Source organism: Drosophila navojoa, chromosome 4 (assembly GCF_054131105.1).
Source record: "Drosophila navojoa isolate 15081-1374.11 chromosome 4, UAZ_NAV_1.0, whole genome shotgun sequence".
In the NCBI taxonomy this organism is placed as follows: domain Eukaryota; kingdom Metazoa; phylum Arthropoda; class Insecta; order Diptera; family Drosophilidae; genus Drosophila; species Drosophila navojoa.
Window position 1 is genome coordinate 14,792,831 of NC_142892.1, and position 17,475 is coordinate 14,810,305.

At 43.5% G+C, this 17,475-nt stretch overlaps 1 protein-coding gene across 2 annotated transcripts; it reads right to left on the reverse strand.

Annotated features, from left to right (window-relative positions):
• Nucleotides 1–9,317: 9,317 nt before the first annotated feature.
• Nucleotides 9,318–14,045, reverse strand: kni (knirps). 2 transcript variants are annotated; one of them, XM_089259486.1, is made up of 3 exons: nucleotides 12,560–14,045; nucleotides 11,552–11,629; nucleotides 9,318–11,435 (listed from the first exon to the last, which is right to left on the reverse strand). In XM_089259486.1, exons 2-3 carry the CDS (start codon nucleotides 11,627–11,629, stop codon nucleotides 9,975–9,977), a joined length of 1,539 nt encoding a protein of 512 aa, XP_089115612.1. In that variant the 5' UTR covers nucleotides 12,560–14,045; the 3' UTR covers nucleotides 9,318–9,974. The 2 variants fall into 2 exon arrangements, with proteins under 2 accessions (XP_089115612.1, XP_030245128.1); XM_030389268.2 differs by lacking the exon at nucleotides 12,560–14,045 and adding an exon at nucleotides 11,878–12,533.
• Between the last annotated feature and the right edge of the window lie 3,430 nt (nucleotides 14,046–17,475).

Here is a 17,475-nt window from a genome sequence, read left to right on the forward strand (position 1 = left end):
GTCGCTGATATCGAGCTATATCGACTGGCTACCGATTTTGCACCTGTTTTTGGTTTTTTTTTTAACCGTATATATGCTTATTCGTTGTTGGCTTGAGATGTTTGAAGCGCTCGCTGGTTGATCCCGTTGATAATGCGTATACATAAAACTAGCATGCCACAGTCGTTTAACTGCGGAAATGAGTCGCCAATTCCAGCGAATAAAACAAAAGACTTAGGCAGCGAACTTGGTCGCACCTCGACTCGGGCCCGCTTTATTGGCCAGCGGCCAAAGCACGCCAAGACGCGGCACGAACCAGCCACTCGAACTTGCAACGGTAGCATACAACTCTAAATTATATATAAAGCACATGTCACCACGCACATCCGCGCATACAAATTACACCTAGAGCTCGAGCGGCGAAGCGAGGCGCCCGCCGAGGCTAGCAATCAATGGACAACTTCTAGACATGCGCAGGGCACAAACCAAACTTAAAACAGGGCGCGGCTCCTGGTTGCCTTTTCCCTTCACATTCTGCGTGAATTATGCAAACGTCTGTGCGCAATAAACAAATGCACTTGGATGAAGCCCAGACTAAAGATGGACATTGCTGGAAAAGCCGAACCCTAGAATTGACATTGCTGATAGATAGAGATAGAGATAGAGATAGAGATAGAGATAGAGATAGAGATAGAGATAGAGATAGAGATAGAGATAGAGATAGAGATACAGAAACAGATACAGATACAGATACAGATACAGATACAGATACAGATACAGATACAGATACAGATACAGATACAGATACAGATACAGATACAGATACAGATACAGATACAGATACAGATACAGATACAGATACAGATACAGATACAGATACAGATACAGATACAGATACAGATACAGATACAGATACAGATACAGATACAGATACAGATACAGATACAGATACAGATACAGATACAGATACAGATACAGATACAGATACAGATACAGATACAGATACAGATACAGATACAGATACAGATACAGATACAGATACAGATACAGATACAGATACAGATACAGATACAGATACAGATACAGATACAGATACAGATACAGATACAGATACAGATACAGATACAGATACAGATACAGATACAGATACAGATACAGATACAGATACAGATACAGATACAGATACAGATACAGATACAGATACAGATACAGATACAGATACAGATACAGATACAGATACAGATACAGATACAGATACAGATACAGATACAGATACAGATACAGATACAGATACAGATACAGATACAGATACACATACAGATACAGATACACATACAGATACAGATACAGATACAGATACAGATACAGATACAGATACAGATACAGATACAGATACAGATAGATGCTAAAACGCAGATGTATCCATCTCCTAGGCCAATAGACTCAGACAAATGGATCATTATTATTGAGGCACTTGCAACTACAACAACAACAACAACAACAACTGCATATGCACCACAACGTGCACTGGCCGAGTGGTCAATAGCAGCACCACCAGCACCATCGCCAAGAACAAGAGCTCTTTTTGGTTGGCTTTGATCTGGCACCGCGCCGACATCGAAGCGTCTGGGGCGCATTCATTGAAGCCAGCTCGCGCCTCACTGACACCTTCACTCACAAATGGTCTAAAAGGCCGCTCGGGCCATTAGCCAATATAACTGCCACGCAACGTTTTGTATTTTATCATGTCTACAAAAGTCAAAAAGCCATATTACATCATAACGCACCAAGACAGATCCGACACGGAGTCGGAGTCGTGGCAGGAGTCGGAGAAGGGGAAGGGGAAGGGGAAGAAGAAGGAGAAGGCGACGCGATTTGGGTTGAAGTTGAACGCTGATTCGTTTCGTGCCTAAGTGGCCTTTTCGGCTGGGAAATAAAACAACAAAAACGGGTTAAAAGCAGTTCAAAAAGTGTTCTAATAACAAGCTAGGAAATACTATTTTCTTACTTGGAAAACCCAGTGCGGTAGGCACTGAAAATTGTTTGCATTTGTCAAATAGTTTTGTCGGCGAACGGCTTGATTTTCGTTGTTGTTGCTGTTGTTGTTGTTGTTGTTTTCGCTTTTCGTTTTTCAACTGACCGACGCGGCGCGCATCCTTACCAAATGGTTGGCAAACAATACGTGGGCCAAGTTGGTCTAATAAGCCGCACTCTCGCCCAGATCATGTTGTGCAAACAGACCGGACTGGACAGCGAGACAGACAGACGGACAGCCAGAGTGATGTGCCTAGGGCGATGGGCAATGGGCAATGGGCAATGGGCAACGCGCGGAAAGGGCGGAGGCTGTCCAGAAACTAAACAGGAATCCCGCCTAACAAGCTGGTGCCATGGGCATGAAAGGAGTTTATTGTGCGACGCGTCGTGTCGGTCACTTTGAGTGTCATAAAAAAAAATGTGGAAAGAGCAAGAGTGCCGATGATAAGCGAAAATATACCCTACAATCGAATGGGCCAGCCAAGGGAACAGACAGACGTGAGTCAAAGGCAAAAAAGAATTGATGGCAAGTTAAAAAGATATATATATATATATATGCTAGTCGTAGACACCCTATGTTACTATTTTATGACTACAGGGCATACCCAACAAAAACACAGCGCAGGAGTTAAAAAGTTAAAAGCCAGCTAAACAAAACGCTCGCTGCTCGCGTTTGTGTTGACCAGCTAGAGCAGTTAATTAGAATGTGCCGAAGAGTTTAAGCCGCAGCAACATCAACGGCCCTCGGCTGATGACGAGGGCCACAAGTGCCGGAGTAGGTGCTGAGTTGCCGAGCGAAGTGCGCTAGACAAACAATTCCCGGCTAAAGGCGGCTTGATTGAGTGCCTCTGGCTCTGGCTCACATTGCCACCCTCTCCCGCCCTCTCTCTCTCTCCCTCTCTCTGTGTTTGGGTTGCCGATCTGCAGCTCTGCATATGAAAAGACCAAAGTCAAGTATAAAAATCAAATCAAGTCATTGGCAGCCAGCAGCCAAGTCCGCATGCACTCAGCTTGCTCTGGAGAGACGACTCTCAAACAATGGCAGGGCTCGACTCATGCTGTGTGCTGTGTGCTGAGCCTTGGCAATATTTACCAAATGTCAATGCAGAAAAGAGCCGAAGAACTGTAAGCTGCACTGCTGCACAGCCATAAATCCGCCTATGCAAGGCGACTTCCAAATGCTCTCCTCGTTACTCACTTCGATTGCCCCCAAAAAATGCCAACTACGAGCCATCTCCGCGACAATTGAGCTGAGCTCTTTACAGTTAGGGTATTCGCTGGCAAGAAGTACAAAAAAAATATCACTTAACACAGGCGCAAACGATCGCGCACGTTTGGTAATGGATCACACGATCTGTGCGCGGCTGCAGCTGAGAGATTCGAGCTGGGGCTGACTGCAGCCAGGCCAAGAAGTGCATGTGGCCTGGTTGGGTCGGCTGCTCGCTTGCCAGCTAAATGACATTGACAGTGACACTGCTGCACAGCTTCCAGCCTCTCTGGCTGGCTGCTGGCTGCTTGCTGCTTGCTGCTGGCTGGTCTTAATACGTGCACTAAGCATATCAGTTAACCATACAATAAACCGTGCCTCGTTCGGCTAAGTGTTGCGAGCTGCTGAAGAAGCTTTAAGTGTCAGAGCCGCTGATTGCTGGGCCAAGGTGTTCTCCTTTTCCTTTTCTCTTATTTTAGCGGTACGGCACACACACACACACACACACACGGCAAGTTGGCTGGCCTAATGAAGCACAATTGCTCAAGCCTTTGCCACCTGCGACAACAGCTGCTCAAGAGCTCCCTCTACCCTCCCTCTAACCACTCTAATGCCTAACCCCCACTCTTTGCCCACATTTACACTAATTTAATGAGCTACAACATAAATTTTTGTCGAGCGATCGGCTCCTGCTGCGGTGGTCGTTAGTCTCCGAGCGTTGGGTTACCAGCGACGCGATTCCCGTAAACTGGGAAAAAGCAATTTTTGAGTTCTTTACGAGCTATCAAAATCACTTGTGGACCACAGGGCCTCAAAATCTAATTTCGTTACCAAAACTAAACCAAAGGCCAACAAGATAAGGCAAGCACTAAAAAAAAAAAAAGAAAAACAGAAAAAAATACAGAAACACAAGCAAATGGCCAGATCGACAATACGATTGCGATAAGCATCTCGCTGGTGTGTGGACTCGTTAGGAGCATCGTTCGAAAGGTGCTGGAAGCACAAATTAATATTTGTGGTGCTGCCAGCAGCCGTGTGCGGTCTGTGGTCCTGTTGCGTTCCAGGGGGGCCCTGCACACAAACACAGAGACAAACAGAAACACAAACACAAGAAGAAGACAAAAGGACATCATCAGCCAGAACAATGGGCAAATTTGTCGTTAAGAGTGGGCACTGCTCTGCGCGTTGAGAGAAAGTCAAACTAAAGGATTTACGCGCAGGTCAAAAGCAAAGCGGATACAGATACATTCACAGATACAGAGTATGCGGATGGATGCTGCTAATGCGGCCAGCTTGGCATGCGTAAGAGCTTGACTTGAGCTTGACCCGCAAGTTCACTGGACACGCACTGAAGTTGAGCCAAGCAATGATCAAGACACAAGAGACTCTGGGAGGAGGCAGCAGGAGGCAGCAGGAGTGTAGCTCTGGCTCTGCCTGAGATCTGTTGGTAACGTTGAGCATCGCGTACCTTAATCGCTGCATTTTAATCGACACGCAAAGTTCGTTTAAGTTAAATAAACGTTTAAACGAGAACACGGCGAACGGGCCAACAACAACAACAACAACAAGCGAATGGCATGCGCTGCACGCAGCTCGAAAGGGCTAGGGAAGAGCAAATGGAAAAAAGAAAAATAAAAACAAAAACAACATGAAACTTGGGAACTGCGAACTGCGAACTGTGACTGGCAGCTGGCAGCTGCAAAGGCAGAGCCAAAGCCAAAGCCAAAGCCAAAGCCCGAGTCAGAGTCAGAGTCAGAGTCAGAGATTTGGAGTGCGTGCGCTGGGCTCTGGGTGTGTACGAAATGTTTAAATTAAGCTGGATATCAAGTGCACCAGATCACTAATTACCAGCGCCAGCCCAAGCCACAAAGTGCAAGAAGAAGAGGAGGCAGAGGAGGAAGGGCGGCAGAGCAAAGCCAAAGCAAAGTCAACTCCTCCTGCGCTCGGACATCGTGTGAGCCAAGCGCCGCTGCATGGAGTAAAGTTTACTTCATCTTCTTCTTCTTCTTCTTGTTTTTTCTCTCTCGTTGGCCATCCAAAATCAATAAAGATCGTTCCCAGATTGCGGTCCGGTGTTTGCTTAACTTGCGGCTGCCCTTAAATGGGTTAATGCCAGTTCCCCTGGCCGTTTGGCTGTGAAACAATGGAACTGACCGTTACTTGATAGCTTTTGATGGCATTCAAATGCACTAACTCAATTTGATGTGCGTGTGCGTGTGCGTGTGCGTGCATATGTGTGTGTGTGCGTGTGATATCTCAAGCAGCGATAGCCCGACTGTAAAGCAGCTTAAGCTATTACATGGAATTGACAAGAGTTTGCTTTAATGACAGAACTTTTATGGATTTCATTTAAGCGATATCTAAATGTAATTCTAATAAGTTTATATCGAGCTATTTACACTCGAGATTATGAATCTTAATTGCAGGTTAAAGACAGTCTGACTAGCATTGAGATCGGTTTTATACATATGTATATTCATTCTGCCTCAATGGCAATTATGCATATTATATAACAATTGCTTCCTGCATTGTCTGGCTGACACTTGCTTGGCATTAACTTGAGTTTTATCTTAATAATACGATCTCGCCTCTTCAGCACACACACTTACACACACACACACACTCAGTCTCTGCTGGCAGCTGTCTACAAAAAGATATGACATACCATGCATATACTTAGTTTGTTTTGACCATTTGTCCGACAGCGTAACACGCCCCAAACATGGCATATGGAAACTGTATAGACAGACCTTACGGCCATTGCCATAGCCGATAGGAAGCTATGGACAGTAATTAAGGTCGCTACCGGACACAACGGCGAACGGAATGTGGCGAAGCCAAGCTATGGACCCAATCATGTTTTGCATAATTTCTCATTAAAAACATGTTTCCATTATCGTCTGTCAATAATTTTTTCGTACGCTGTCCGTTTCAAATGCAAATTCTGAACGGCAATTGATTGGATGATGCATTAGAAGAGCTGCGCGCCAAGCGCAATTAAATATATAATTTATAATAAGCACACGCTCCCCAACTAACTATCGACTGGCAAGAGTTGCTGCTGCTGCCGCTGCACTATTTTTAAAGATGTGCTCATAACTCCACCCTGCATGCCCCGCCCAGACCAACTGGCCTATAACGTGTATATATATATATACGGATAGATAGCTCCGTCTCCCGGTCGTAACTCTATTAATAATGCATCTCTCATGGCGCATACATAATAAAGCATCTTAAAGCGTTTAAATGCCTCTCAACGCTCCAAAGGTTGGAGTTGAGGCCCAGCGTTTCGCCGTCTGGCGCCAATGGGCCACGTAATATGATCGGACCCGCTTCTTTTCGATTTTCTGCCTCTTCCAATACATTTATTTTGTCTCAGTGCATTTTTGGCGCCTGCATTTTGACAGTCAATAAAATTTTGAAATGTTATACTTTTCATTTTCATTTTGGTTTTTGTTTTTGTTTCTGGTTTTTCTTTTTGTATTCTCGTTTGTTTTCCATGTCGCATCGATTTTATTATGTTTGTCTTTTGTTCTCTAAATGGCTTTTTGATTGGAGAGATTGGAGCAATGATACAAATGAACCACTTTTTCAGTTTGACAGCTGAAGCAGCGAAACAACAGAGAGAAAGAGAAATAACTATCATTGAGACAAAAGACTTAGGCAACGAACTTGCCCAGCTATACATTTCGTACAGCTGCGACTTGATATATAGCTCTATTTCCAACAAAATTGATTAAAAAGTCGTTAAATGGACAAGCTTTATGTGTGTTAAGAGAAAAGAATTGGCTCAGAGTGAAATTTGTAGCTTTATTTTTTTTTTAAAGACATAGACATATTAACTAATTCAATCGATTATTTCTCAATTGCATCGCGTTGCTTCACTTGATGTTCGCCAGGGCATTTATTATGGATTCGTCACACTGCACTTGGTGTATAATTTTGGCTGGCTTTGTGGCTCACTATTGACTGTTTAATAAACTATAAAAATAAATTTAGAAACAATGACGACAAAACACGCATCGGAATGCGATCGGGCGGCAGTTAAGACCAAGAAAAGAGACTGAAAAAAAACTAAACGCACAATGGCGTGCGCTGCTGGCTCTGCCCAGCCCGCCCTGGTCCCGCTCCCGAGCAGCTCATCATGCATATTGATGACATGCGTTGCTCTCTCGGGTTCAGTTCATTGTTTATTGTCGTCCGTTAAGGCGTCAACTTTTCTGACATAGCCACATTTTACAAAGCTCGTAAACGATATTTTTGCAGGCAGTTTGATCGCTCGATCGCTCGATCGGTCGATCGCTCCAACTTGTCGGATTGTCCGATCCTGCATAGTTTTCGTACCATTCATCATTGGCCGCTTTGGTTGGTTATGGTCTGGGGCAGACCATAAACAAAGTTCGGGGGCGACTGTTCCACTGTTCGACTGGCCGACGACTGCCTAATTAAGTGATTAAAATTCTGGCCAACGTCGAAGCGTATGACTTTTGTATGTGTTAATATAAAGTTTATTATTTGAAGCAGCACGTGGTCAGCGCTGGCAGTCAGACAGTCTATAGGCCTCTATTTCGGGCTCACCGCGAACATCAAGTAGCCCATATAAGCGAGGCGGCCAGCCACATACACTGAGAGGATTCTTACGAGTTGTCTTATGTTTATAGCGATATAAATACATAAGTTGAAGGGGATTAACTTTTTCATTCCTTCTTTTACCATTCTCTTCCCCAATCCTCGATTTCTCCAAGTGTAGACTTTCCCAGCAAAGCAGAAAGGAACTGCGCCTGAAATCTTTTCTTCTTTTCATTTTGTATTTTCACTCAGTGTATGCTGTCTATAACAGAATTATTCTTATATACATATATCCCCTCTTTCTCTCTTTCTCATATATTATTTCGATTTGCTTTTCCTCAGTTTCTCTCAGTGTATGTTCTGTCTGGCTCTCTAGCTCTAGGCCCTCAATTGCCGGCCCCAGCATATCAAGCAGTGGGGCCTTACGACAAATATCTGTGCGTAACATTTGTGGCATTTTTAATTTACAGCAATCATTGCATTAGACGGCCGACCGACACTTAAGCATTACTATATCGGTTTTATTATCGCCCATCGCCTATCGTCCATTGGCCATTGCCCATTGCCCATCCACGATCGTCGATCGAGTTGCAACAAATGTTTCGGTCGCTACGTTGATGAATTTATGCCAACCCATTTGGCGTTGACAACGCCAGCCCCGATCTCCGATCCCCGATCCCCTAGCATCGAGCACCGAGCAACGAGCCACGCCCCATTTATCGCCCGTGTCTCAGATACAAACGCCACGATTTGAGTACAAAGTAAACTCGCCGCGTGGCAATCAATTCTGGAATGGACTTGATCGTATCATAGCGCATCGCACCAATATGGCAGCTATAAAAGTCTAATAGAATTTTGACAGCAAATGCTTTGGGGGTATATCAAAACCGAATTTGAGTGCCTAAATGAATAAGCTATATATGAATATCTATGTATAGACTAATATACTTTTTTATTAATTTATCCAAAATGCTGTGAATATATAAAAACAGCTGAAAGTATAAATATGGAAAAAGTCACCAAAAATCATAAAATTTAATATTAAATAATTTACAAATGATTCAAAAAATCATTCTTAAATAAAGCAATTTTTTAAGCAAAATATAAATGAAGTTAGAAATATATTTTGGAAAATTATTCACATAATCAAACAATAAATATTAAGTGTACCACGCTTTAAAAAAAATAATACTATAGAATAAAAAATATAATAAGATTATAATTTATCAAGAAAATAATAGGAAAATATAATAAAAAGAGTTTAAATGCTGAATTCATAGTCCCAGCATCAGTTCAATTTAATGCAGATAATTTACTTCGAAATATAATTGTGAATACATAAATTCCTATGAAATTCCATCATTGCTTTCAGGAATACATATCCACATGCCAAGTTGTGGTTGGTCAACACAATTTTACTTGAATCCATATTTTTTCAACCACAATTTCATATTATTGGTCTAAGGTTCATTCCCAGCTGAAAGCCTTTAGAAGATTTCTCCAACGATAATTAAAGATCAAATGTATATATTATTTTCATATTAATTTATTTTGCTTGCATCTATTGAAACGCCAATCTTAAGGACAAATACTAAGAGCTAAAATACAATACTTAATACAATAATAAAATCAAACTAAGACTAAACAAATTTATGTACAATACATTGAGGGCTCTTCTCATAAGGTGGGTTGGGTTTGTTTATGTTTTTTGTTTTTTTTTTTTTTTAGGGGGGGCTGTTGCAAAAAAATACAATTTGTGATTAAGATTTGGAAAACATATTTACAATTAGCGACTGTTGAACAAAAACTTTAAAAACTTTTCTCATTTTCATGTAGTAAACATAATTTTTGGATTCGAGCTCAATTTTCTGTGCAAGTGTATGTGTATGTGTGTGCGTGTGTGTGTCATCGTGTGCGTGTGTGCTGCTGCTAGCTGTCTCTGTCTAACACTCTGAGCGCAGGCGCAGCTCTCAAACCTGTCCATAAAATGTTCAATTTCGACAGCGCAAATCGAATTCAAACCGCACACGAAAAAACTACAACTACAACAACAACAACAACAATACCAGCAAAGACAAATAGATGAAAAAATAACAACAACAACAACAACGACAACAACAGCGGCAGCGACGACGAGGCAAATGAGTTGATTGCCTTTTTGGCTCCACCCACCAAGCAAACCACACTAGACACAGACAAAGCGCATGGCGCTGGCCGCATTGTGGGTCATAGCGAAACCACCAAACGGCGGCGAGTCACCGCCAATGGCGTTGAGCTTCTGCCGCTTGACGGCCACCGCTGCCTCAGTGGAGGATGTGGAGCTGTTGCTGTGGCTGCTGCTGTGGCTGCTGCAACTGTTGCTGGTGTGCGCTGTGCTGCACTCGGCCTCCAGCTGGCAAAACTTGCGACGCGGCGCCGTCTCATGCTCATCCTGCAGACTGCACACGTCGCTGTCATTGAAGCTGTGCACCGAGCTGCGCGACGTTTTCATGCTCAGATCCATGGGTCCGTCTTGGGCGGCAGCGGCGGCCGCGGCTGCTGCTGCTGCTGCGGCCGCTGCGACTGTCTCGCCGCCAATGGAACACACCGAGACAGGTGAAAGTGATTGCATCTTGGCTGTGAAGCTCAGCGGGCTGCTGCTCTGCGATTTGCTGCTCGGTGTGGGCGAGGCGCTGTTCGAGTGGGTGCTGCAGTTGGAGGCGGAGATGGAAATGGACGCAGCAGCGACTGGCAGCAGCTGCTCGGCCTCTGGCTCTGGCTCTGGCTCTGGCTCTGGCGGCGTGGCACGTATGGCAACTGGCGTGTGTATGGTGTGTGGACTCTGGCTGTGACTGTGGCTGAGGCTGGCGCTGTGACTGTGGCTGTGGCTGTGGCTGAGCGTGAGGCTGTGCTGCGACTGCACATCATCGTCGGCGCCCAGGCAGACGTCAATGGGCGACGCCGCTGGCTGGGGATGCTGCTGCTGGTGCTGGCGGACAGCAGTGGGCGGCGTATAACGGCTCTGTGATTCGGCCGAGGCGGCAGAGTCGACGCTCTGGCGATGCTTGTACATCTCCTGCCGGTAGGCAGCATCCGCAGCAGCCGCCGCCGCGGCGCTGGCATGATAGCCCGGGAAGAGCAGATGCGGCGGCAGCTGGAACGCTGACTGTGGCGTGGCCATCATGCTGAAGAAGGGCAGCGCGGCGGCGGCAGCGGCCGCATCTGCGGGATGGCGTGCTCCAAAGTGCTCGGGCAGATGGTAGCCGGGATAGCCGAGCAGCGGTGGCAAGTGGGGATGACGCTGTTGGTGCTGTTGCTGCTGGTGCTGTTGCTGCTGATGCTGCTGGTGCTGCTGTTGCTGCTGCTGCAGATGTGCGGCCAGATCACCGAATCCGGGTGAGCTCATGGGCGAGCCAGTGGCATGGCCAGGCGCTTTGCCGGCAGCCGCGGCTGCTGCCTGCTCGTGCTCCTGCAGCAGGCAGTGGATCTTGAACCAATTGGAGCGGCGTCCGTAGCGCGAGCCGCCCTTGGACATGCCCACGTTGTAGCACTTGCGCAAGCGGCAGGCCTTGCATGTGGTGCGGTTCTTCTTGTCAATGATGCACTTGCCATCGTTCTTGCACTCGCTGATGGTGCTGATGTTGTTGTACGAGCGGCCGAAGAAGGACTGCAGAAGAGAGAGTGAGAAAGAGGCGAAGGGGGAAAGAGTTAGTCAAAAGTGTTAAGGAGGCTAGACACAGTTGTTGAGTGTGTGGCTGTGTTTGGGGTGGAGAGCGAACTTACCTTGCAGCCCTCGCAGGTAAAGGCGCCAAAATGAAAACCCGCCGCGGGCTCACCGCACACTTTGCACGTCTGATTCATCTGTAAAGCGAGAGAGAGAGAGAGGGAGAGTTAGTTAAGTCCATTGAAGCGAGGGAGAGAAGAAGCTGAGGCACTTGAGCAGTTGCTGATGAAAGAGTTATCAGAATGAAAGCGTTGATTGAATTCACTGCGGGCTGATTTGCCGTTTTGCTCATTTCATTCTCAACTTGTGGCACTTTTTTTGTTGTTGTATGTTTTTCTTTTTTTTTAATAAATAATAATCCATTTAGCGTTGTGTGTAAACTAACCAAGTTGAACACCATCTTTGGCAGCTAGCCAATTCAGATCGATTGCGATTTGTAATTGTGTTGGGTTTTGTTTTCTTTGCGAATAGCTAACTGTGCGTGTTCTGCGATTTTCCGGCACTTTTCGTTACGTTTTCCGCGTTCTGTTCGTTCGCTGTGCTGCTGTGCGACTGATGCTCGAACCGTGTCCAGCCCGAGCATTTATAGGAAATAGTTTGCAAGGCGAATGTTTGCGTCTTTTTTTACGATCAGCTGCGTGGGCAGGCAAAAAACTTAAGCTGCCGGGGATTATGCAACCCTATTTGTGCAGGTAGAAACTCTTGTTGTTTTTTTTTTTTTTTTCTTTTTACATGAAGTCATTATGCCTAAAAAATATGTTGAGAGTCCTAGGACCTTGACGTTGTGTCATTAAAATATGTTGGCAATTTTTTTGCGCCCAAAATAAAAATCATAAAATTTAAAAAAAGATGTTCGCCCGCACTGAACTCTCTATCTATGTGTGTGTGTGTGTTTGTTTTATTTTTTCGCATGAAATAGTAAAAAATCAAAGTAGTGCAAACAGGGCTCATAAAATATGCCGTCGGCTCAGCAAAAAAAAAAAAGAAGACAAACACAAGAATAGAAAACGTGAATTGACTTTGGGTGTGGGCGCGTTTTTCCTCTTGATTTGATCTTGCGAACTTACCTTGGGTTCCGTTGGGTTTTTGCGTATAGAACTTTGTGTGTGTTTGTGTTTTTTATAGCTGATGACTTTTTAATTGCACGCGGCAGTTTGTTAGGCTTAAGTTAAACTATTCACAACACTTTCTGCTTTTTCGTTTAGCACTGTTTGATCTTTGTGGATCAGTCTCTGTCTGTTTGTGGTTTTTGTATTTGATTGGTGGCTGACACTCGCTGAACTGTAACTGTTTTTGCTTGCTTCGGCTTACACGCAACGCGCTCTGTACTCACGATGTGTGTAACTCACACCTGGGCTACTAGCTGACGACTGATTTCTTGCTCAAACTCGTCGCTGGCAAGAAGCATTTCTGTGTGTCGCTCGGTTGGCTAACTCCCAGTGCCTATATACACACACACATATGCAACGGCAGCTAGCAATACTCCAAGCACACACACATACACTCACACACGCTAACCACCAGCAGTAGCAACGAGTTTTGTAGTCTCTCTCTCTGATAAATCACAGTCTCAGCATCTGACTCGATCGTGCTCATGTATTAAAAACCACCACCAACAGCAATAGCAAGAGCAACAGCAACAACAACAGCCACAGCCAGAGTTCACTCAATTGTGCAGCGCTCTCACAACAACAGTTTACCTGAGTGACTGTTAAGGCGCTGTTAGCCGCTCTGTTATTCTGTTGAATGAATGAGGCGCGCAGCTCAGCTCAGCTGTCAGCCGTCTCTCTCGCACTCTCACGCTCGCTCGTGCGCGCACGCTCTTTGTTGGAGCTCGCTCAATTTGCATTGCTCTGATATTATTCGTTATTCGGTTATTTATTAAAACTCACACGTTAAGGGCAGCTAAGCTTTCTCGCACACTCACACTCTCTCAAACACACACACAGAGGCATTGACTTCATTTTTAACAGTTGCTCATTTTATTTAGCATGGGCGGAGCCTTTAACAGTTGAAGTTGTTAATTTATATGAGAGGTGGGCTATATTTATGTATATACAAGCACATGTATACATATGTATATGCATATATTCACATATAAGTAGAGAAAAAAGGCGTTCAATATGGAGTAATTGTTTCGTCTGAGTGTGCCAAAATTTACGTCTGTCATAAATTGTGTCGAGGCTCTTAAAATTTCTGATAGATTTTCTATAAATTCTCCATATTATCTACCATTATTTACAGCCCATAATAACTCTTTTGCCATTGCAACTACTGAAATTAACTCTTCATTATTATCAATTGACTTTTTCAGTTTTATTGCTGGCAGCGAAACAACCCTTTCCCGAACTCAACTCAACCCGACCCTTTCTCTCTTCTCACTCTTTACAAAGGATCAGTTAACTCTTTTTATGCACCTTTATTACATATTTGCTTTGCGCTGCGGAGCTACTACCTGGCAGCGATACGCACATTAACCCTTTTATGTCTACCCATTGTTCGGCAAGCACCAGAACACAATAAATGTGTGAAACCAAAATGGACTTGGTAAAGAAGAGAAAGAATTGATCAATTGTGGGAGCGGAGCTTTGGCACACGCACACGCACACACACGTGCGAGCTTAAAGCTCTGCTTATTATTATATGCTGTCAGTAAAAGTTCACTAATACACGCAAGTACATGGAACTTCACTTTAGTCCTGGCAGCTCTGCTTGTTCCTGGAACTAGTTTTTCGGTAGTTACCCAACTCTGAACTCTTGGCATGATTACCTCAGCAGCGGGCCGGCCGGCCGCCGCTTCTGGCCATAAAAAATGGAAATTGCATCAAACAAAACGAATTGCATGTTCCACGTAAATGTGACAAAGGCTTGCAGAGTATAAAGTCAAAATATAGAACCCAGAACTGAGGACACTTCTCAGATGTGCCCATTGACCTTGCAGCTTTATTTTTTTCTAATCAATTCAATTTAACTGACTTTTGCCCGTTCGTTCGTTCGTTTTTTTTCTTCTCCGTCATCTTCTGTCCCGCTCGCACACCATCATAATAATAAAAAATTGAAGAAATTCTTTAGACAAATTTCGCGAATTTCCACAGCAAATGGGTAATTTTCCCAAGTAATTAGTTAGCCCGAAAGGAAAGAGCGACAAAAAACTGCAAAATAAGGACAAACGGTGCGACATTGTGACTTTTAATCCGGTTTAATCCCCCGGCTTAAGTTTTTTGCATGCACCACACTCACACACGCACACATTCACCCACACACACACGATCACAACAACAAAAAATAGCTGAAATAGCGGTTCGAGTTTTTGTGTTCTGGAACTCGCGAATCGTTGTTTGTCGAGTTGAGCGCGTAGCGCGGCGCGTCGACGGGCTGGCTCATCATAATTATGATCCTAGGATAATCGGCAGCTTAGGTATGCTGATCCTGCGATTAGGTAACAGAATCGCGTGCTTAGGTAGCCGCAAGAATTGCCCTAAAAAAATAGCTAGACAGTTAGCCCGAGTCCGAGCCCGAGAGAGAGCCATAAAGTCAGCGGAACCATAAAAAGTCGAGCAGGTCGACTAACCCGAGCCACACTCGAGCTCACACTTTCCGCTTAAGTGGAAAAGGGATGACTGACTCCTTGCCCGAACTGCATATGGCTTGCACTTTTTACCGTTCTATTGCCAGTCTTTTTCCATCATAATTTATTTTTTGCAGCAACTCGAAATTACCGTTAAGCATACGTTCTGGTAGCGTCCATAAAAAAGTCAATTGCCCTAGAGAGTTGCGTAAAAAATGCGTTTGGAATTCGCTAGAAATAAATCAAGGACACGCTCGCACTCAGCCCTCAGCGAGCAAATAAATATATATAGCTTCTAGTGCTAAAAAACTGCTAAAAAAAACAGCAATTTGCGTTGACTTTTTGACTTTACGGTTACAAAAAAGTCAACTTTTTAATTGGCCATAAAAAAATGTAAAAAAGCGAGTGCGAGAGAATATCGGAAATGGCTAGCAGGCAGCTACTAAAGTCGATTATTGGCCAAACATTGGGCCCACTGCCGTAACACTAACTGAGATCGACGATCGACGATCTCACTGATCGCACGTTACCTGAGCTGAACAAAAAGTCAAAAAGTCAACCCGTTCGCATTTACATAGTTTGATTGCATCATTTGGCCAAATGGCCATATAACAACAGCACATATCAATCAACACACTTTGTATCTGTATCTACAACTGTATCTGTATCTGTAGCTGTATCTATAGGTGTATCTGTATCTGTAGCTATTTGCTGTAGCTCGCGCTGAGCTCGTGTGGCTCTCGTTGCGATTTGCATATTTTTGATTTAGCAGCTCGTTGTATGATTGCTCAGTTACTTTGCTCTTGCTATACACTAGCTCCAAAGGGGTATATTAACTATGTAAGAGCATAGAGAGAGCGACTGTGAATACCTAAAAACGAGCTGTGGAGAAACTTTGCCCCTATAAGTAACTTATATCATCTAAAGCATAGCTAAATTTACATACTATTTTTATCTAAATTTCCCCTAAGAAACTTTCAAAAAGTATTGAACTTCCTTTGATTATCTCTTTAAACTTTCCATCTATACAAAATTCATCATCGGCAAGCGTATCGAATCCTCTGCCTTAAATATTTTGCTGTCATTTCTCGTTTTCAAACTCTGTTTGTTTCAACGCTTTGTTTGGCTGTCTTGTGTTTTGTCAGCTTTGTTATTGTAATTATGTGTGAATAATTTGCATTTGGGTATGCGCTAACATTCATTTGATATACCATTTTGGTCCACAAAGATAAGACCTGACGGCTTATAGACAATTTTACAATACATCATTTCTGTTGACCGGCGGCAACTGCTCTTAACCTGGCCATTAGCGAAAAAAGCGCTTAGACTCGGCTGTAACTTGTCGTCGCTGCCAATGCATCGCATCGTCTTTTATTTTTTATAGATTTCTTGAAGTTTTTGTTGTTAGTCAAGCGAACAATGTTAATTTATTCATTAATTGCAATGACTTATCAAGTTCCATACAAATATTATGTGGCTGCGGCTCACTCATTTAGGCCATAACATTTGGTTGCACTCGTGTAAGGGCAGCTCGAGAGGCGGCAGCTAAATAGAATATTGCAATACTCGCCGAGGTGCCTTAGTTAATGTGCGAACGTGCGCCGTCATAAAGTTAATGAACCTGAGCTATAAATGCAAAACGTAAAAACTTGGCTAATTGTTGATCATAGTACAAATGCAGATTCAGAAGGGGGAGATGTAAGAAATGTATATATAAATATGTAGAACTATTCTCTGGCTATGGCCATATTAGATTCCTACAGTGTTGCAGCAAAAATAATATTATGAAGTTTCCAATATTAAATCTTCCCATTCTCTACGTTGATCTATGACTTTTTGTTTGTCAGCTAAGCCTAAGTTTCTTTAGATTAGATTCACAGAGATATTCAATTTGTGCCCTCATCGTGTTTCTCATTTCTCATTCATATATTCATAATTTCATGCACACTTTTATGGCCCAACATATAACTTTATATTGACTGATATTATGTTTGTATAGATAATTAAAAATTATATTGCATAAATGCTCATAAAATTATTTTTCATTGCTTTTTATAAAAATTAAATTAATTTTCAGTTGCCAGCTAATTTACATTTATTTTTGCACCTTTTTACAGCTGATTTGTGAAGTCATCCTGGCCGCACCTCTTGCAAGAAATTCGCATGTAGATAAGACTTGTTTGGTCAATTTCGCTAGATATCAGAATTTGATAAGTTGCTCGTTCGGTTACGCAACTGCCAAATGTCCTATGCTTAATTGTGTTGGGTAATGTGTTCATTACGCTGAGCATGTTTTATATAGAATAGAACTGGTTTGCCCTGGCCAATGATATATGGCTTTCATTTATTAGTGCTCTATAGAAGTAGAAGTAGAAGAAGAAGAAGAGACGAAGAATTTAGTTGAAAGCATTCGAT

Coding starts and splice junctions, on each gene's coding strand:
- kni (XM_030389268.2), bottom strand. Junction 11,436..11,551: donor TTACCTGCGAGGGCTGCAAG/GTAAGTTCGCTC, acceptor TCTCTTCTGCAG/TCCTTCTTCGGCCGCTCGTA.